General features: G+C 43.8%; 2 protein-coding genes across 3 annotated transcripts; both read left to right on the forward strand.

Moving 5' to 3' along the window:
• Nucleotides 1-579: 579 nt before the first annotated feature.
• LOC139537094 (WD repeat-containing protein 74-like) lies at nucleotides 580-3,618 on the forward strand. 2 transcript variants are annotated; one of them, XM_071337986.1, is made up of 6 exons: nucleotides 587-733; nucleotides 955-1,061; nucleotides 1,220-1,285; nucleotides 1,959-2,102; nucleotides 2,207-2,308; nucleotides 3,481-3,618. In XM_071337986.1, the coding sequence occupies exons 1-6, from the start codon at nucleotides 673-675 to the stop codon at nucleotides 3,484-3,486; spliced, it is 486 nt and encodes a 161-aa protein (XP_071194087.1). In that variant the 5' UTR covers nucleotides 587-672; the 3' UTR covers nucleotides 3,487-3,618. The 2 variants fall into 2 exon arrangements, with proteins under 2 accessions (XP_071194086.1, XP_071194087.1); XM_071337985.1 differs by lacking the exon at nucleotides 3,481-3,618 and having other exon boundaries at nucleotides 580-733; nucleotides 2,207-3,391.
• A 2,594-nt stretch (nucleotides 3,619-6,212) lies between these two features.
• Nucleotides 6,213-9,105, forward strand: LOC139537095 (prothymosin alpha-like). Its single transcript, XM_071337987.1, has 2 exons — nucleotides 6,213-7,178; nucleotides 7,244-9,105. The coding sequence occupies exons 1-2, from the start codon at nucleotides 6,933-6,935 to the stop codon at nucleotides 7,349-7,351; spliced, it is 354 nt and encodes a 117-aa protein (XP_071194088.1). The 5' UTR covers nucleotides 6,213-6,932; the 3' UTR covers nucleotides 7,352-9,105.
• The last annotated feature ends 12,269 nt before the right edge of the window (nucleotides 9,106-21,374 follow it).

The following is a 21,374-nucleotide window of genomic DNA, read 5'->3' on the forward strand; positions in this document are numbered from 1 at the left end:
CCTGACATTGTCAGTCTCTCTGGCACGCTTCTCTTGAGAGGATTTCCACACTTTTTTAATTCCCACAAATCTTTGGCTTTTGATTTTAAAGTGCCCATGCTGTTTCCCCGTAATCCCCATCCCTGGCCCGTCTTTTGTCACCCACTAAATCTGTCCCAACAGCTAATCTCTGGTAAATCCCCCAGGGTGACCTGAAGACTCATAAACTCTCCTCTGATTGATTAGCCACCTTCTCCTCTGCCTGTCCCCTACTCTACCTCAATGATTACAAATGTGAAAATGTGAGAAAAAAATCATACAACAAGGAAATTAAACTAAAACACATTTTGAAAATGAAGTAATGGAATCTTACATAATGTAGAAACAACAACAAAATGAATTTGTTCTTTGTTGGTGTCTTGTGGGGTTTTTCTGTGCACGGTATGTACTGTATGGCTCTTAAATATCAGTCTGACTAATATTATTTGTGTGCATTAATGCCTGTGGATTTTGGATAGCTTGGACTGATATAAAATGTAAAGCTCAAGAGCACCATCTGCTGCATATTTTATATATGAAAATGTAGGTCGTAACAGAATTCCGGTGAGTAGTGTATCCCTACGGAGGACATTTTGGACACGTCATAACGTGTTAGAACATTTGTTGTTGTTTTCTTGACAATCTTTCTTGTTCATGGAAGACATAAGTCAAGTTTGTTCAGTATGGGTTGGATCAGAAACAGGGATATTGAAAGGTAAAAATTATGTAACTCAGTAAATTAGCCATGCTGTCATTTTGTTGTGTGTGCAATTTGTTAGAGCTAGCTATCTAGCAACCCACATGTTTGCTAGCTAACTTCCCTAGTTTGACAATACTTTTCCCTAATGCATCACAGATTGTTTTAGGAATGATGGCCATGTACACTATCAGGATATTTAAATGGCTATCATTTACACTGTGTGTTTGTTTCATTAGGTGTGAGCCTATCCAAAAAACAGGCATTCAACTTCTGTGAGATGAACTGCCTCAGTCGGGAGCAGGAAGTGTGTGTCCTGGGCTGGGGCGATCCACAGGAGACTGAGGTGTGTGTGGGGGGGGGGTGGGGGGGGGCTATAGAGAGTAATGGAGCCCTTGATGATGTCTGATCTGTTGGTCATTGATGTGTTTAGAGTGCACATAGGTCTGAATGTTTGCATTGTGGTTGGGCCATTGTGTTACTTACCTGTCTTGTCTGTTCTAGGTGCTGGTGGGGTCTGTGAATGGCACAGTGAAGTGGTTCAGGACAGAGAAGGGCATCATTACTACTGTAAGTCGCTCTGGATAAGAGCGTCTGCTCTTGGCCGGTAGGGATATCCTTGTCTCAGTATGTAAAAATGTAATAAAATGTATGCACTCTACTGTAAGTCGCTCTGGATAAGAGCGTCTGCTAAATGACTAAAATGTAAAATGTAAATGTAATTACTGAGACCAGACAGTGTGGGGAGAGCAACCAGGGCAGGTTCACAGGACTCTCCGTCACAGACCGGTATAGTTGTGTAGATAAAGACACTGGTCATAACACGGTACAGGAGCTGTTGTTCATGCACACTGTCATTACACACCAGCAGCTCTGTGGTCATGTGTTGAGGATACTGATGTAGACACTGGACGACTCTCCCTGTGTCTCTGCAGTGCTCTGATCACGTGTGTGGAGACAGGACTGCTGAGGGTCTGGCAGGAGGGCAATACAGACACAGTGAATGAACAACAACTCCTGTACTGTGCTTCTACATCTGCATTGCTTGCTGTTTGGGGTTTTAGGCTGGGTTTCTGTATAAGCACTTTGTGACATCTGTTGGTGTAAAAAAGGCTTTATAAATAACATTTGATAGATTTTTGCCAGAATACCACTCAGGCTTCCTAGAGGTTGTTACATATACTTATGAATGATTGACGTTGACTGACATTTTCTTGAACATAACCCCTGTCCCTATATCTAGGTTGGAATAAATGTTGGGAAGAATGTTTGTCGGATGCGACAGAATCCCTCGCAATGCAACCAAGTGGCTGCAGGAGGGAAAGAGAACGGCCTGAAGGCCTGGGATCCGGAGAGACCTGGAACACCGGTCTTCACCTCCAAGAATGTAAGAGTCTAACAACTACATTTCAAGGAATTACAGTGGGAATGTCTACATAGTATGTTATGTTTCGGTGTTGGGTGCGTTGACACAGCTTCTTTATGCTGCAGGTGCGTAATGACTGGCTGGACCTGCGGGTGCCAGAGTGGGTTCGAGACATGGCCTTCATCGCAGACTCAGACAAGATAGACACCTGCACAGGTCAACACCAGGTCTGTCTGTCTGTCTTTCCCTGTACAAGCCCTGTTCTTAGACTGGGTCTGCTGGTCTTCTCAGCCAGCCTTGGAGTCTTTCCCTGTACTCAAACGATACATTCGTCAGGAGTTCGACGCATTTTGTTAGATACGCAACCAGGCCAGCGCAGTACATTTTGGCACACTGGGTTTTGCTCAGCTCAGTACATTTTTTGGGGATGAAACTGTCCTTTTAAAGCTTAATACATATTATACAGATGGTGGTTCTAATCCTGAATGTTGATTTGGTTAAAACCGCATTCCAGACGGTGTCTATTCCACAAGTTACCACCAGCTAAATCTATGAAGTCTATTTACTCTGTTCCATCTGACTGCGCAATCCACTGTCTCATCAGCCCAGCCAAGCAACTTATAAACTTGATCTCCACTATAAAAAGCATCTCCTTTTTGAAGTGATTGTGTTAGCTGTGTTGTTGACTAGCTCCTCTGAACAACAGTGTCCTGAGGAGAGAGCACATTTTCTATGCCAGGCGAAATTGCGCCTCATTAGCTCATTGTTATGGATGTATCCAAATAAATGTTACTAGAAAACAGCTTATGCAAATGCAGCTACTGTTATTATTCTGGCTTCACTGTTTGACGTGACTAAGTTAGCCGTAGTTGGCTAGCTAGCAAGCAAGGGATAAGAACGTTGCCAGCCATGTATGGAAATGGAACGAACGACAGGGTCACATCCATAGATACAGAACAAAAAGGCTGAACGACTGGTTCTAGTCTCTAGCAACCGACAGAACGAACGACCAGCCGGCTTGGGTAGCAACCCGGGACTCTGTCTTGTGGAAGGATGAAATAGTATGAATAAATTCATAAAAATAATGTTTTTAATGAAAATATGTCAGTCATAATTTGAGTATGTTGGTAAACCATTGTATAAAAGTGATAATGCCCAGGACTTCGTCTTGAGCTTAACAACACCCGTGCCAATATATCCTCCAAACACCGTCTTCTCGGGCATTATCACTTAATTGGTCACGTTCAAGTACCCTGATATATGGTTTGTATCATTGCTACATAAGCAAACCATTAAACATCTTAACTTGACTCGCGTCTCTTTGCCTTATTCATCTATCTAACAACGTAACAAAAGCAACCTATTTTTTACTGATTTAATCGTTTTCCCCCGCTGTTAGGTGTGAGTGTATGATCCAGCCTCTCCCCAGAGGCGTCCTGTTCTAGAGGCAGTTTGGGGAGTACCCCCCCACAGCCCTCTCCCTCCCTGCCAACCAAGACAGTGTTACAGTGGGCAACACACATGACCAACTCGCCATCTTCCGCAGGTCTGCGGAAAGGGGAATGTGGGAGTCGATGTCTCTTTCCGCTTGTTGTAATGATTGTGCAGTTGCTTAGTGATCTGCTTCAGTACTTTTCCATGTCAGCTTCTTTATATTTTTCTCCATGTATGTACAGTTGAAGTCGGAAGTTTACATACACCTCAGCCAAATACATTTAAACTCAGTTTTTCACAATTCCTGACATTCAATCCTAGTAAGAATGTCCTGTCTTAGGTCAGTTAGGATCACCACTTTATTTTAAGAATGTGAAATGTCAGAATAATAGTAGAGTGAATTATTTATTTAAGGTTTTATTTATTTCATCACATTCCCAGTGACCCAAGTTTACAAACACTCAATTAGTATTTGGTAGCATTGCCTTTAAATTGTTTAACTTGGGTCAAACGTTTCGGGTAGCCTTCCACAAGCTTCCCACAATATTGTTGGGTGAAATTTGGCCCATTCCTCCTGACAGAGCTGGTGTAACTGAGTCAGGTTTGTAGGCCTCCTTGCTCGCACACGCTTTTTCAGTTCTGCCCACAAATTTTTTATAGGATTAACATCAGGGCTTTGTGATGGCCACTCCAATACCTTGACTTTGTTGTCCTTAAGCCATTTTGCCACAACTTTGGAAGTATGCTTGGGGTCATTGTCCATTTGGAAGACCCATTTGCGACCAAGCTTTAACTTCCTGACTGATGTCTTGAGATGTTGCTTCAATATATCTACATAATTTTCCTCCCTCGTGATGCCATCTATTTTGTGAAGTGCACCAGTCCCTCCTGCAGCAAAGCACCCCCACAACATGATGCTGCCACCCCCGTGCTTCACGGTTGGGATGGTGTTCTTTGGCTTGCAAGCATCCCCCTTTTTCCTCCAATCATAACGATGGTCATTATGGCCAAACAGTTCTATATTTGTTTCATCAGACCAGAGGACATTTCTCCGAAAAGTACAATCTTTGTCCCCATGTGCAGTTGCAAACTGTAGTCTGGCTTTTTTCTGGCGGTTTTGGAGCAGTGGCTTCTTCCTTGCTGAGCGGCTTTTCAGGTTATGTTGATAAAGGACTCGTTTTACTGTGGATATAGATACTTTTGTACCGGTTTCCTCCAGCATCTTCACAAGGTCCTTTGCTGTTGTTCTGGGATTGATTTTGCACTTTTCGCACCAAAGTACGTTAATCTCGTCTCCTTCCTGAGCGGTATGACGGCTGCGGGATCTCATGGTGTTAATACTTGCGTACTATTGTTTGTACAGCTGAACGTGGTACCTTCAGGATTTTTGGAAATTGCTCCCAAGGATGAACCAGACTTGTGGAGGTCTACAATGTTTTTTTCTGAGGTCTTGGCTGATATCTTTTGATTTTCCCATGATGTCAAGCAAAGAGGCACTGAGTTTGAAGGTAGGCCTTGAAATACATCCACAGGTACATCTCTAATTGACTCAAATTATGTCAATAAGCCTATCAGAAGCATTACTTGTGTCATGCACAAAGTAGATGTCCTAACCGACTTGCCAAAACTATAGTTTGTTAACAAGACATTTGTGGAGTGGTTGAAAAACGAGTTTTAATGACTCCAACCTAAGTGTATGTAAACTTCTGACTTCAACTGTATTTGCCATTGTGCTACATTAGAGATGCATTTGCTATATGTGCTCTTTGAAGCTTCTGTTTAACTGAATTGTTTTGCCTTTAGCAGCAATAATTATCTTCTGATAGTCCGATTAAGCTTTTTGTGTATGTGAGTGCATGTTGCATGCCTTTGTGTTCTGTGAGATCCTCTCCCCTTGACTACAGTCTCTTTTTTCTCTAAACCCTCCTCCTCCTCTTCTCCTCTCCATTCGCTGCAGGCCTAGTGGGTGTTTTAAAGGGGCTGGCAGGAGGGGTGTGGGTGCTTCAGTCCCACCCTTCTCTCCCTCTGGTGGCTTCTTGTGGTTTGGATCACTTTGAGGGTACACAGCCTGGAGGACCGCTCTCTACGGAACAAGGTACACACACACACACACACACACTTATACTCTCCGCACACTTGAAGCCAGCTACATAATCCATCATTAGTGAAGCCTCCTACACAGTTTTGAATAATTGTGTTCAGTAAAAGTTTGAGGTTCTTTCTCTTCGTCTCCCTTTCAGGTGTATCTGAAGTCATGACTCAACTGTGTGCTTCTGTCCAACAGAGATCTCGAGGTAGGAGAATTAAGTGCAATGAATCAGCCTATGTTTTAGACTTTGTGAAGTGCAATACTTTGTCATCTGTTTGACTTTCAAATTGAGACTTGCTAGTTTTTAATGTTGTGATATTACAGAGCTGTTAGAGGGTTTTCATAACTTCTGACATGCATATATTTACTTATTTATTACACTATTATACACTATGATAGAGTAGTTCGTTTAAATTGACATAACAATAATGTCAAACAACAATGTTAACTGTCATTTGCTGTTAATATTTTTTTTTAAATGTGATTTTCCTGCATTATGCTGCAGAATGATGCTGTAGTATGTTTACAGTCTCTCCTCTATTTCAGCTGGGCAGTACAGGAGTGAACGGAGATGTGGAGGAAGTAAAAGAAGATGGAGGAGAACTGGATGAGGTGTGGAACACAATGGGGATGATAAAAGCGAAGGTGAAGAAAAGAGCAACAGAAGAATAGGAAGCTGTTGTTGAAGAAGCAGAGAAGAGGAAGCTGTTGTTGAGGAAGCTGTTGTTGAAGAAGCAGAGAAGAGGAAGCTGTTGTTGAAGAAGCAGAGAAGAGGAAGCTCTTGTTGAAGAAGCAGAGAAGAGGAAGCTGTTGTTGAAGAAGCAGAGAAGAGGAAGCTGTTGTTGAGGAGAAGAAGCAGAGAAGAGGAAGCTGTTGTTGAAGAAGCAGAGAAGTGGAAGCTGTTGTTGAAGAAGCAGAGAAGAGGAAGCTGTTGTTGAAGAAGCAAAGAAGAGGAAGCTGTTGTTGAAGAAGCAGAGAAGAGGAAGCTGTTGTTGAAGAAGCAGAGAAGTGGAAGCTGTTGTTGAAGAAGCAGAGAAGAGGAAGCTGTTGTTGAAGAAGCAAAGAAGAGGAAGCTGTTGTTGAAGAAGCAGAGAAGAGGAAGCTGTTGTTGAAGAAGCAGAGAAGAGGAAGATGTTGTTGAAGAAGCAGAGAAGAGGAAGCTGTTGTTGAAGAAGCAGAGAAGAGGAAGATGTTGTTGAAGAAGCAGAGAAGAGGAAGCTGTTGTTGAAGAAGCAGAGAAGAGGAAGATGTTGTTGAAGAAGCAGAGAAGAAGACTATAGAACACTATTTATTTCTGAAACATATTATACCCTTATATTAAACTAAATATGGCTGATACCGCAGTAGACACGACCACAACCACCGAGATTTCAGAAAAGGAGCTCAAAGAGAGGGAGGAGGTGGAGGAGAAGGAGAATGGCAGTCGGGACGCACCAGCCAACAGCAATGGAACACACACAAATGGTGCAGAGAAGAAGACCAATTGTGCAGATGATTCTGAAGAAACCCCTGAGGGTGAGAAGGAAGAGGAGGATGGAGAGGGACTGGATGCAGCTAAGGATGCAGAAGAAGCTGTGATGAGGAGGTTGACCACCCTGTGAAGCGTCCAGCTGATGAGGAGGTTGACCACCCTGTGAAGCACCCAGCTGATGAGGAGGTTGACCACCCTGTGAAGCGCCCAGCTGATGAGGAGGAACAAGTGGAAACAAAAAAACAGGAAACGGTGAATCAAAGGAAGCTGAAGTGAAGACATAATGTGCGGAGTATGTACTCCTCCGCAACGCTGTCTACATGGCGTGTTCAACTTCACCTTGAAGAGCTTGTGCTTTATGTATGCTTTAAATAATGGCACCGGGGGGGTGGCTGCCATTTTACGGGCTCCTAACCAACTGGGCTATTTTGTTGTTTCTAACTTATTTTGTACATATTGTTGCTGCTACTGTCTTTTATGACCGAAAACAGCTTCTGGACATCAGAACAGTAATTACTCACCTCGAACTGGACAAAGATTTTTTTCTTTAACGAATCCGACGCAGAGGATATACTGCATTCTCGAGACCAGGCCCAAACCCTGTCATTTGCGAGAAGAAAAGACGGAGATAAAGGGGGTGGAGGTCGGGCTTCCTTCTGAGAATTCGTAGGCGAGTGAGTAAACTTCCACTACCATCTGGTGCACAATTTCTAATATTAAAGAAGTCTTCGAGGTACTGCTCGCCTGAGATAGTGTGGTTTACAGCTTATCATGAGGTATTCTATCTACCAAGAGAGTTCTCATCTATATCTATTTACCACCCAAAACCGATGCTGGCACTAAGACCGCACTCAAATATCTATATAAGGCCATAAGTAAAGAAAAAAATGCTCATCCAGAAGCGCCGCTCGTAGTGGCCGGGGACTTTAAATGCAGGCAAACTTAAATCTGTTTGACCTCATTTTGACCAGCATGTCACATGTGCAACCAGAGGGATACATACAAAGCTCTCCCTCACCGTCGATTTTGCAAATCTGACCATAATTCTATCCTCCTGATTTCTGCTTACAAGCAAAAACTAAAGCAAGAAGTACCAGTGACTCGCTCAATATGGAAGTGGTCAGATGACACGGATGCTACACTACAGGACTGTTTTGCTAGCACAGACTGGAACATGTTCCGGGATTCATCCAATGGCATTGAGGAGTATACCGCTTCATCAATAAGTGCATCGATGACATCGTCCCCACAGTGACCGTACGTACATGTCCCAACCAGAAGCCATGGATAGCTAAAGGCTAGAGCTGCCGCTTTCAAGGATCGGGACACTAATCCGGACGCTTATAAGAAATCCCGCTACGCCCTCAGAAGAACCATCAAACAGGCAGTGTCAATACAGGACTAAGATTGAATCCTACTACACCGGCTCTGATGCTCGTCGGATGTGACAGGGCTTGAAAACTATTACAAACTACAAAAGGAAACCCAGCCACGAGCTGCCCAGTGACGCGAGCCTACCAGACGAGCTAAATGCCTTTTAATACTCACTTCGAGGCAAGCAACACTGTAGCATGCATTAGATCGCCAGCCATTCCGGACGACTGTGTGATCACACTCTCGGTAGCACATGTGAGCAAGACTGCTGATCCTCAACACTGGGGCCCCTCGGGGTGCGTGCTTCGTTCCCTCCTGTACTCCCTGTTCACCCACGACTGCGTGGCCAAACACGACTCCAACACCCTCATTTAAGTTTGCTGATGACACAACTAGAGGTCGACTGATTATGATTTTTCAACGCCGATACCGATTATTGGAGGACCAAAAAAAGCCGATGCCGATTTTAAATTAAATAAATAAATATTTTTTTTTATTTGTAATAATGACAATTACAACAATACTGAATGAACACTTATTTTAATTTAATATAATACATCAATAAAATCAATTTAGCCTCAAAAAATAATGAAACATGTTAAATTTGGTTTAAATAATGCAAAAACAAAGTGTTGGAGAAGTGCCATGTGCCATGTGCCATGTAAAAAAGCTAACGTTTAAGTTCCTTGCTCAGAACATGAGAACATATGAAAGCTGGTGGTTCCTTTTAACATGAGTCTTCAATATTCCCAGGTAAGAAGTTTTAGGTTGTAGTTATTATAGGAATTATAGGACTATTTATCTCTACGATTTGTATGTCATATACCTTTGCCTATGTTCTTCTAGGCACTTTAGTATTGCCAGTGTAACAGTATAGCTTCCGTCCCTCTCCTCGCCCCTACCTGGGCTCGAACCAGGAACACATCGACGACAACCACCCTCGAAGCAGCGTTACCCCTGCAGAGCAAGGGGAACAACTACCCCAAGTCTCAGAGCGAGTGACGTTTGAAACGCTATTAGCGCGCACCCCGCTATCTACCTAGCCATTTCACATCCGTTACACCAGCCTAATCTCGGGAGTTGATAGGCTTGAAGTCATAAACAGCTGAAGGCTTGAAGCACAGCGAAGAGCTGCTGGCAAAATGCACGAAAGTGCTGTTTGAATGAATGCTTACGAGTGTGCTGGTGCCTACCATCGCTCAAATAAAATTTGATTTGATTTTGTTTGTCCCCAAGATATTACATTGAACCAGAGTCCTAAAACATAGAGGCCTGTCCTCTCTTTTTATAAACTGTTATTTATTGGTTTCTTACGCAAAATAAAAAATGTAAACCTTTGCAAATAGAATCTGTGCTATTTTGATCAGTTTTGTTATTTTGTATCCGTATGAGTTGAGCACATTCTCTACATAGTTAACTGCTGACCAGCTGATTCAGAGGCAGACAGATCTACCCTTCTCCACATGTTCAGGGTGACATCTCAGACTCAATGAAGACCAAAGATAAGTTTTAAGCAGGGCTAATGGACTATTGTTAGCATTATTAATTTGGTCTTTTTTAAATCCTTTTTGTTTACTGCTGCTAGTAGTTAATCCTTTGCCAGGCTGAACTGTTAACACAATAAAATGTTTGCTCTACTCCTCCAGGCTATCTCTATCGCAAGACAACCACCACATCTTATCTTTGGAATGCAGGCTCAGTCAGGCCGGAGACATCTCCCTCTCCTGCACCACTAATCAGAATGGAATGTGGCTGTTGGTTTTATAGCCATCACTTAATCAGATGCCAGCCCAAGCTTCAAAGACTCCTCTCAGTTCACTCAGAAAGGGAGAGAGAGTTCGAAGAACCTTACTCTATTGCATAAAACAACCATTCGGGTGCATAAACAGTATTATAACATAATTTTGTCATTTTGCTACCATACACAACAGATGGCCTTCATGATAAAACGCCTCCAACGCCTCCATGATTAAAGACGCTTGACCCCATTTGGGGGGCTGGCTTCTGCAATGTTAATTACCCCCTCTTAAATCTTAAGGCTTTGGTAATGTTCCGTATGCATTTCACACAAGTTTGTACCATTTGTACCCAAGATACTGTTTGTTTTTTAGTTTTTATTTTAGGTTATGTTATGTCTGGGTGACTCAGAAATTGTGTCGACAATGGTCTTTATCAACATTCCCACCCTGGTGTTCTTAGTCTCTTCTTGTGCAGTTATATTTCATGATTGCTATTTGGCTGCTTCAACCACTGCTTTGTATATTCTGGTTCTTGATGATTAAATAAATCAGTCTTGTCTTAAAAACAAAAATGTAGTGGAGAGCTTAAGGAAAAGACTGTTCTCTTTATGAGGAACGCAGCAGGTCTAGAGGTCTGCCAAAGCCTGTGTTGTGGTTGTACTGATTGTTTTCCCATTGAGTCTGTACTGGAAATGCATTAGCCAAAGTCTCCCATTAAAACCATAACCACTGGTGTTGTGTGCATGCCTTGCTGTATCAACTTCATTGAAATGTAGCCAACATTAAACATGTACAAATTGAAATTTTGGCAACAACTATAAAATATATATTAAATGTACAATATCCCAGGGCTATAACAATTTCTCATATGAACTCTGAACGTGTGTGTGTGTGTGTGAGAGAGAGAGAGAGAGAAAGAATGCAACGTCCCTAATAAACAGACAGGTGGCATCTGGCACCATTGGTTGGCTTACTTGTGTTTTTGTGTCCTCTGCTGTAAGGGACTAGAGGGTACTGATTATGAAAATCACTCAACATGATGGATGACTTTCAAGTTGTGTACTTAGCATGGACTTGTTTTGTGATTTGTGTTTGTCAGTTTGAGTAAATGTCTCTGTTCATTATTGTGAATTCAGTAACAGTGGTGTGTTTTGTGGAAATTTATGTTTGTAAGCCTAGGGCGGGGCTGGCCCTGGGCATAAGTGGCCGGTTTAGGGCTGCTAGGGGGCACCCGACCCCAAAAAAACAGAATGGCTGCGGATCTGACTTTTCTGGACCTTTCTTCCTGGGGTCTTAAGGTCCCAAATCTTTTGTGCATGTGTGGGATTCTCTACTTACGCACAGTCTGTGAGAGTCTGTGCTCTACTCATAGAGAACAGGCTACTCTGGTGAATGCTGCTCGTCTAATAAAGTTAGATCAAAGCTGAATCAATGTCTGCAAGATCACATAATGATAGTATTGTACATAACAGAACCCAATATAATAGCATAACGTTACTGTAAGTCAAACACAATATCTTATGAGATTTTAGGATGATTGTGCATACTTCCACAACTCAACAGCACGCCACTGGGGAAAATATGTGCTTTGATTGAAACAAAACACAGCTCAAACATTTGCTCACTCTAACCTGCATAATTCAAAACACTGTACATAACAAAGAGGATGGGAAGGGAGGGTGACCACAACAATGCGTGTGTAAAGAAACGGGGCGGTTACCGATAGATCCGCAGCCACGGCCGAAAAACAAATAATATACACTAACCAAAAATATAAGTGCAACATGTAAAGTGCTGGTCCTATGTTTCATGAGCTGAAATAAAAGATCCTAGACATTATTTCTCCCCCCAAAAAATCACAAATGTGTTTACATCACTGTTAGTGAGCATTTCTCCTTTGCCAAGATAATCCATTCACCTGACAGGTGTGGCATATCAAGAAGCTGATTAAACAGCTTGATCATTACACAGGTGCACCTTGTGCTGGGGACAATAAAATGACACTAAAATGTGCAGTTGTGTCACACAACACAATGCCACAGATTTCTCAAGTTTTGAGGGAGCATGCAATTGGCATTCTGACTGCAGGACTGTCCACCAGAGTTGTTGCCAGATAAATTAATGTTAATTTCTCTACCATAAGCCGCCTCCAAAGTCATTTTAGAGAATTTAGCGGTAGCCTCACAACCGCAGACCCCGTGTGACCACACCAGCCCAGGACCTCCATATCCGGGTTCTTCACCTGTAGGATCATCTGAGACCAGCCACCAGACAGCTGATGAAACTGTGTTTGCACAACTGAAGAATTTCTCCACAAATGGTCAGAAACCATCTCAGGGAAGCTCATCTGCCTGCTCATTGTCCTCACCAGGGTCTTGATCTTTCTGCAGTTCGTAACCGACTTCAGTGGGCAAATGCTCACCTTCGATAGGCCACTGGCACGCTGGAGTGTGCACTTCACGGATGAATCCCGGTTTCAACTGTACCGGGCAGGTGGCAGACAGCGTGTATGGCGTTGTGTGAGTGAGCGGTTTGCTGATGTCAACGTTGTGAACAGAGTGCCTCATGGTGGCGGTGGGGTTATGGAATGGGCAGGCATTAGCTATGGACAACGAACACAAATGCATTTTATCGATGGCAATTTGAATGCACAGAGATATTGTAACGAGATCCTGAGGCCCATTGTCGTGCCATTCATCCGCCACCATCACCTCATGTTTCAGCATGATAATACACAGCCCCATGTCGCAAGGATCTGTACACAATTCCTGGAAGCTGAAAATGTCCCAGTTCTTCCATGGCCTGAATACTCACCAGACATGTCACCCATTGAGTATGTTTGGGATGCTCTGTATCGATGTGTACGACAGCGTGTTACAGTTCAAGCCAATATCCAGCAACTTTGCACAGCCATTGAAGAAGAGTGGGACAACATTCCACAGGCCACAATCAACAGCCTGATCAACTCTATGTGTCGTGCAGCATGAGGGAAATGGTGGTCACACCAGATACTGACTGGTTTTCTGACCCACGCCCATACCTTCTTTTTTTTAAGGTATCTGTGACCAACAGATGCATATCTATATTCCCAGTCATGTGAAATCCATAGATTAGGGCCTAATTTATTTATTTAAATTTACAGATTTTCTTATATAAACTGTTACTCAGTAAAATCTTTGAAATTGTTGCATGTTGTGTTTATATTTATGTTTAGTGTACAGTACCAGTCAAAAGTTTGGACACACCTACTCATTCCAGGGTTTTTCTTTATTTGTACTATTTTCTACATTGTAGAATAATAGTGAAGACATCAAAACTATGAAATAACACATATGGAATCATGTAGTAACCAAATGTATTTTATATTTCAGATTCTTCTAAGTAGACCCTTTGCCTTGATGACAGCTTTGAACACTCTTGGCATTCTCTCAACCAGCTTCATGCGGTAGTCACCTAGAATGCATTTCAATTAACAGTTGTGCCTTGTTAAAAGTTAATTTGTGGAATTTCTTTCCTTAATGCGTTTGAGCCAATCAGTTGTTTGTGACAAGGTAGGGGTGGTATACAGAAGATAGCCCTATTTGGTAAAAGACCAAGTCCATATTATGGCAAGAACAGCTCAAATAAGCAAAGAGAAACAACATCATTACTTTAAGAGATGAAGGTCAGTCAATCCGGAAAGTTTCAAGAACTTTGAAAGTGCAGTCGCAAAAACCATCAAGCGCTATGATGAAACTGGCTCTCATGAGGACCGCCACAGGAAAGGTAGACCCAGAGTTTCCTCTGCTGCAGAGGATAAGTTCATTAGAGTTACCAGCCTCAGAAATTGCAGCCCAAATAAATGCTTCAGAGTTCAAGTAACAGACACATCTCAACATCAACTGTTCAGAGGAGACTGCGTGAATCAAGTCTACTTGGTCGAATTTCTACAAAGAAACTACTTCTAAAGGACACCAATAATAAGAAGAGACTTGCGTGGGCCAAGAAACACTGTAATGGACATTAGACAGGTGGAAATCTGTCCTTTCGTTTGACGAGTCCAAATTTGAGATTTCTGGTTCCAACCGCCGTGTCTATGTGAGACGCAGAGTAGGTGAACGGATGATCTCTGCATGTGTGCTTCCCACTGTGAAGCACGGAGGAAGAGGTGTGATGGTGTGGGGCTGCTTTGCTGGTGACACTGTTAGTGATTTATTTAGAATTCAAGGCACACTTAACCAGCATGGCTACCACAGCATTCTGCAGCGATATGCCATCCAATGTGGTTTGCACTTAGTGGGACTATCATTTGTTTTTCAACAGGACAATGACCCAACACACATCTAGGCTGTGTAAGGGCTATTTGACCAAGAAGGAGAGTGATGGAGAGCTGCATCGGATGACCTGGCCTCCACAATCACCCGACCTCAACCCAATTGAGATGGTTTGGGATGAGTTGCACCGCAGATTGAAGGAAAAGCAGCCAACAAGTGCTGAGCATATGTGGGAACTCCTTCCAGACTGTTGGAAAAGCATTCCAGGTGATGCTGTTTGAGAGAATGCCAAGAGTGTGCAAAGCTGTCATCAAGGCAAAGGCTACTTTGAAGATATAAATATAAAATATATTTTTATTTGTTTAACACTTTTTTGGATACTACAAGATTCCAAATGTGTTATTTCATAGTTTAGATGTCTTCACTACAATGTAGAAAATAGTAAACATAAAGAAAATCCCTGGAATGAATAGGTGTGTCCAAACTTTTGACTGGTACTGTATAGATATATATATATATAATTTCATTGTTGTAATTCGCGGAGTGGGGATCTGAACTTACACTTGAGAGTTAGTCAAATAGAATACACTAGGTGCATTTTCAAAATTTGCAGCAGCAGTTTGTTTCTTGTTATGTCAGTCACTGACAGTCACTCAATTAGCCCATGTCAGATAAAAAAATTTAGATTGGTAAATTGGTCTAGCCAGCTATCTAAACCTTGTAGTAATCCTGGCCAAATTACAAACCGTTAGTCACTCACTCAGATATCATATTAACATGGCATGAGTCATGGCAAAACGTGTAAAATTGCAGGTAATTTGCAGTAAAATTGCTATTCTTTCTCTTTCCACCCCATGGCAAAATTACTAGAATAGCATGAAGTTATTTATAAAATTGCTAAATATTCTCTCCACCACAAAACTGCCTTTAAAACGGCAACATTTTCTCTACGCACCATGGCAAAATGTGTAGAATTGCAGGAATCACCATGATTGCACAATCACATGTGCACCTTTCACTGTGGTTGACAATGTACATTTATTTCACTGCAAATTTCCTTGGTGTGTTTAATGCTGTTTTATGTCATCAAATTGACCTTCTGATATTTAAGCATTGTGGTTGTATTGAAGACAGCTCCAAGTTTAGTTTCATGGAGAGCAGTGTGTGTCATAGATATACCTGTGCTCGGTTCCTTCTGAGACTGGACTCTCCACACAGACACACCCATTCCTTGAGCTCTAGATAAGATAAGACAAGTCGGGAAAAAAACTTTAAAGAAAGATGAGTTCTCTTTATTTGTGAGTTGCAAACTGAAAGTCCCATTGCTGCTCAGTGTTTACTTTTAGCTCAAAAACTACATTCAGGGATAAAGCCCAGTGAAATAACACAGGCTTTTGTAACATGTCAAGTGTCTAATAAAACGTGAATGACGACGTTTGTCACCTGATTGTTGATAGACGGCAATGAGGAAAAATAAGAAAGGGTAAAGAGTTTAGGCGCAAAGGGCACAAAAGGGAAAACATTGTTCCAACTGATGTACAGTACTTGACTATGAGACCTCATAGGGTGGAGGAAGGAATGTTTTAGTTTGGCAAAACCTATTGGAGGGGGTCTCATATGAAGAGTTGTACTCAGCGATGGGTTGGATTTGCGCCAAACATTAACACTTTTGTATTCAGGACGTAAAGTTAATTTCTTTGCCACATTTTTTGCAGCTGTACTTTAGTGCCTTATTGCAAACAAGATGCATGTTTCGGAATATTTGTATTCTGTACAGGCTTCCTTCTTTTCACTCTGTCATTTAGGTTAGTATTACGGAGTAACTACAATGTTGATCCATACTCAGTTTCTTCTATCAAAGCCATTAATAAACTCGGTAACTGTTTTAAAGTCACCATTTGTCACGTTCCTGACCTATTGTTCCTTTTTCTTTTATTTATTTAGTTGGTCAGGGCGTGAGTTGGGGTGGGTTGTCTTTGTGTGTTTGGTCTAGTCTAGGGGTGTTGTATGTGTATGGGGTAGAGAAGAGTGATGTTGTCTAGTTATGTCTATGGCTGCCTGGATTGGTTCTCAATCAGAGACAGCTGTCATTCATTTGTCTCTGATTGGGAGCCATATTTAAGGCAGCCATAGGCAGTAGGCTTTTGTGGGGTGTTGTCTATGTCTATGTTCTATGTTGCATGTATGCACTTAGTTCTGTTTAGCTTCACGATCGTTTATTTTGTTCATTTTGTAATTGGTTGTTTTTTCCTTCATTAAAGAATATGTATTTTTCACGCGCTGCGCCTTGGTCCTCTCTCTCTCACGAAGACGATCGTGACAGAACACCCCACCAACCATGGATCAAGCAGCGTGAGCGGAACCAACAACAGCGGCAAAGTAACCAGGACTCGTGGACATGGGAGGATGTATTGGACGGCAAGGGTTGCTACACATGGGAGGAGATCCGAGCTGGAAGAGATCGCCTCCCATGGGAACAGCTGGAGGCGATTAGGAGAGCAGAGGCAACCGGAGAGAGGAACCGGAGTTATGAGGGTACGCGACTAGCAAGGAAGCCTGTGAGTAAACCCCAAAAATTTCTTGGGGGGAGGCTAGAAGGGAGAGTGGCGAAGTCAGGTAGGAGACCTGCGCCTACTCCCTGTACTTACCGTGGAGAGCGAGAGTACGGGCAGACACCGTGTTACGCAGTAGAGCGCAGGGTGTCTCCTGTACGTGTGCATAGCCCGGTGCGGTACATACCAGCTCCTCGTATCGGCCGGGCTAGATTGAGCGTTGAGCCGGATGTCATGAAGCCGGCCCAACGCATCTGGCCACCAGTGCGTCTCCTCGGGCAGGCTTACATGGCACCAGCCTTACGCATGGTGTCCCCGGTTCGCCTACATAGCCCGGTGCGGGTTATTCCACCTCCCCGCACTGGTCTGGCGACGGGGAATATACAACCAGGTAAGGTTGGGCAGGCTCAGTGCTCAAGGGAGCCAGTACGCCTGCACGGTCCGGTATTTCCGGCGCCACCTCCCCGCTCCAGCCCAGTACCACCAGTGCCTACACCACGCACCAGGCTTCCAGTGCGTCTCCAGAGCCCTGTTCCTCCTCCACGCACTCTCCCTGTGGTGCGTGGATCCAGCCCAGTGCCTCCAGTCCCGGCACCACGCACTAAGCCACCTGTGCGTCTCCAGAGCCCTGTACGCACTGTTCCTTCTCCCCGTACTCGCCCTGATGTGCGTGCCCTCAGCCCGCTACCACCAGTGCCGGTACCACGCACCAGGCCTATAGTACGCTTTGAGAGTCCAGTGTGCCCTGTTGTTGTTCCCCGCACTAGCCTGAAGGTGCGTGTCCTTAGCCCGGTACCTCCAGTTCCGGCACCACGCACCAGGCCTACAGTGCGTCTCAGCCGGCCAGAGTCTGCCGTCTGCCCAACGGCGCCTGAACTGCCCGTCTGCCCAACGGCGCCTGAACTGCCCGTCTGCCAAGCGGCGCCTGAACTGCCCGTCTGCCAAGCGGCGCCTGAACTGCCCGTCTGCCCAACGCCGTCTGAACTGTCCGTCTGCCAAGCGCTGCATGAACTGCCCGTCTGTATTGAGCCTTCAAAGCCGCCCGTCTGCCATGAGCCTACAGAGCCGTCCGCCAGACAGGAGCCGCTAGAGCCGTCCGCGAGCCATGACCAGCCAGAGCCGTCAGCGAGCCATGACCAGCCAGAGCCGTCAGCGAGCCATGACCAGCCAGAGCCGTCAGCGAGCCATGACCAGCCAGAGCCGTCAGCCAGTCCGGAGCTGTCGTCCCTCAGTCCGGAGCTGTCGTCCCTCAGTACGGAGCTGTCGTCCCTCAGTCCGGAGCTGCCGCCCCTCAGTCCGGAGCTGCCGCCCCTCAGTCCGGAGCTGCCGCCCCTCAGTCCGGAGCTGCCGCCCCTCAGTCCGGAGCTGCCGCCCCTCAGTCCGGAGCTGCCGCCCCTCAGTCCGGAGCTGCCGTCCCTCAGTCCGGAGCTGCCGTCCATCAGTCCGGAGCTGCCGTCCATCAGTCCGGAGCTGCCGTCCATCAGTCCGGAGCTGCCGTCCATCAGTCCGGAGCTGCCGTCCATCAGTCCGGAGCTGCCCCTTATCCTGGTGATGCCCCTTATCCTGGTGATGCCCCTTATCCTGGTGATGCCCCTTAATTTAGGTGGGTTTATTTGGAGGGTGGTCATTGAGAGGGGGATACGAAAGCGGGGATTGACTATGGTGGGGTGGGGACCACGACCAGCGCCAGAGCCGCCACCGTGGACAGACGCCCACCCAGACCCTCCCCTAGACTTTATGCTGGTGCGCCCGGAGTTCGTCACGTTCCTGACCTATTGTTCCTTTTTCTTTTATTTATTTAGTTGGTCAGGGCGTGAGTTGGGGTGGGTTGTCTTTGTGTGTTTGGTCTAGTCTAGGGGTGTTGTATGTGTATGGGGTAGAGAAGAGTGATGTTGTCTAGTTATGTCTATGGCTGCCTGGATTGGTTCTCAATCAGAGACAGCTGTCATTCATTTGTCTCTGATTGGGAGCCATATTTAAGGCAGCCATAGGCAGTAGGCTTTTGTGGGGTGTTGTCTATGTCTATGTTCTATGTTGCATGTATGCACTTAGTTCTGTTTAGCTTCACGATCGTTTATTTTGTTCATTTTGTAATTGGTTGTTTTTTCCTTCATTAAAGAATATGTATTTTTCACGCGCTGCGCCTTGGTCCTCTCTCTCTCACGAAGACGATCGTGACACCATTGGACTTATTTAGTCCATGCATCTTATTATGTGACTTGTTAGGCTTGCCATAACAAAGGGGTTGAATACTAATTGACTCTCAAGACATTTCAGCTTTTTATTATTTGATTAATTTGTAAACATTTCTAAAAACATAATTCCACTCTGACATCATGGGGTATTGTGTGTAGGCCAGTGACACGACATCTTAATTGAATCCATTTTAAATTCAGGCTGTAACACTACAGAATGTGGAAAAAGTCAAGGGTTGTGAATACTTTCTGAAGGCACTGTATATTTCGTCTCCAATGTTATTGAAAACATAAATACATTTGCACAATGAGCACTTGTTGTGTCTCAAATACATTGTTACAGTTGAGCCACATACCATTCCCCACATGGTAGCTTCTTGTCATTGTTGCTAGCTATTTGACCATCCAGAATCACAACACAAGGACTTCTGACCTACTGAAGTGAGTGCATTGTTTTCCTGACATTTTCTATGCTCTTAGAAAGGAAATTATATATATTCTTCACTTGAGATATGTTTTATATCGCCACACTGATTAAAACATGTACCCTTTAACCCTGTTTTTAATCAATCATTAACACACTCTTCAAAGGCATTTGTATCATGCCTTTTTTTTATTATTCTGTTTCCCTAGGTCAGTGTTTAGAGTCCAGAGTCTTGTGCTTGCTCCTGCACCTCATAATCTCATTGAGTTTCATCTTTCCTTTTCCAGTAATCAAGAGCCAGTGACTGATAGTGTGTGTGTGTGTGTGTGTATTTTTTTACTACTAGCACTGACTTTGCTGATATCTACTTTATTGAGGAAATGTACTTACTATGATTGAGATGTGATTGTCTCAACTAGCTATCTTCAGATGAATGCACTAACTGTAAGTTGTTATGGATAAGAGCGTCTGCTAAATGACTCAAATGCATGTGTGTGTGTGTGTTTGTTTGGTTTTACTATCTTTGTGGGGACATGAAGTCCTCACAAGGATATTAAAACAAGGAAAATTCGGACAAGTGAGGATATTTCTCAGCTCACCACACGGAAAAAGGCTACTTTAGGCTTAAAGGTTAGGATTAGGCTTTGAGGTTAAGGGTTAGGGAAAATATGATTTTCAATGGGAATCAGTTGGTGGTCCCCACAAGGATAGTAAAACGAACATGTGTGTGTGTATGAATTTGTTTCACCCCCTTTGCCTTTCTTTCACAGTATGCATCAATTATCTGTCAAAAAGGCCACCGGCTGTCACCCACTATGTAGTTTGTGATGTTTTTTGTACTCCAGTCTAGTGATTCCATGTTAAAAAACGAAAGAAAAATGTATATTTTTATCCAGTCTATGTGCCCAATCCAACCACACAATCCCCGCCAACGTTAGCCAACTATACCAGTGGTTTTCATTTAAACATGAATACTTTCACTTAGAGCAATGTTTCAGTTGGTAGAGAAATCTGATATGGATAAAGGTGCAGCACCTACTCACTATATTTGCTAGTATGACCTACATCAGTGCTGCCACATAACATGGAGATCACACTGATGAGCCAATGAGGTCAAGTGCATTCATGGGAAGTCATGTTGAGGTAAAATCATCATACAATTAGTGGTGATGAAAAATGGAGTGGTGGATTTACAAATGCATTTTACAATGTGTGCTATGCTGCCATTGTCACTTTCAGCTGTTGGTGTGTGTTGACTGTGTGTTTGTGAGTGGAACAAAGGAGAATTAAGAGCGTGTTTCACTATAGCCCTACCTTGAGTGTGAGTCTGTGGAATCAGGATGTTGGATTGAGGGGCAGGACGTCAAGCCTGTTAAATATTGACTGGGAGTGTAATAATTAACCTGGCTCCAACTCCTGATCTTTATTAAACTGGGCACTCTCTCTGCCATTGCATTGCTGACAAATGCACCCTTAAAAACTCCTTCTCCTTTGTTAGTCTCCTCTCACTGAGTGAGTCTGCCTTTGTCTTCGCTCATCGCTGTTCTGTCTTCTAACTTTTCAGACTTTTCTGCTACATCTGACTGGTCTTCCATTATTTCTGTCTTTCTATCCTCGCACCCCCCAAAACCTTCCGCTCCCAAACCTTCGGCCTTGTCCTGTGAAGGCCACTGGGTTGGCTGCAGGTGAGTAGGCGAGAATGGGGTAAGTTGAGAACTTTATTACATTCAGCATCACTATGTCAAGGGAAATATAGTATTCT

This window comes from Salvelinus alpinus, chromosome 13 (assembly GCF_045679555.1).
Source record: "Salvelinus alpinus chromosome 13, SLU_Salpinus.1, whole genome shotgun sequence".
NCBI classification, from domain to species: Eukaryota; Metazoa; Chordata; class Actinopteri; order Salmoniformes; family Salmonidae; genus Salvelinus; species Salvelinus alpinus.

Coding starts and splice junctions, on each gene's coding strand:
- LOC139537094 (XM_071337985.1), top strand. CDS start 673: ATGGAAGACATAAGTCAAGTTTGTTCAGTATGGGTTGGATCAGAAACA. Junction 734..954: donor AGAAACAGGGATATTGAAAG/GTAAAAATTATG, acceptor TTGTTTCATTAG/GTGTGAGCCTATCCAAAAAA. Junction 1,286..1,958: donor AGAAGGGCATCATTACTACT/GTAAGTCGCTCT, acceptor CCCTATATCTAG/GTTGGAATAAATGTTGGGAA.
- LOC139537095 (XM_071337987.1), top strand. CDS start 6,933: ATGGCTGATACCGCAGTAGACACGACCACAACCACCGAGATTTCAGAA. Junction 7,179..7,243: donor CTAAGGATGCAGAAGAAGCT/GTGATGAGGAGG, acceptor CACCCTGTGAAG/CACCCAGCTGATGAGGAGGT.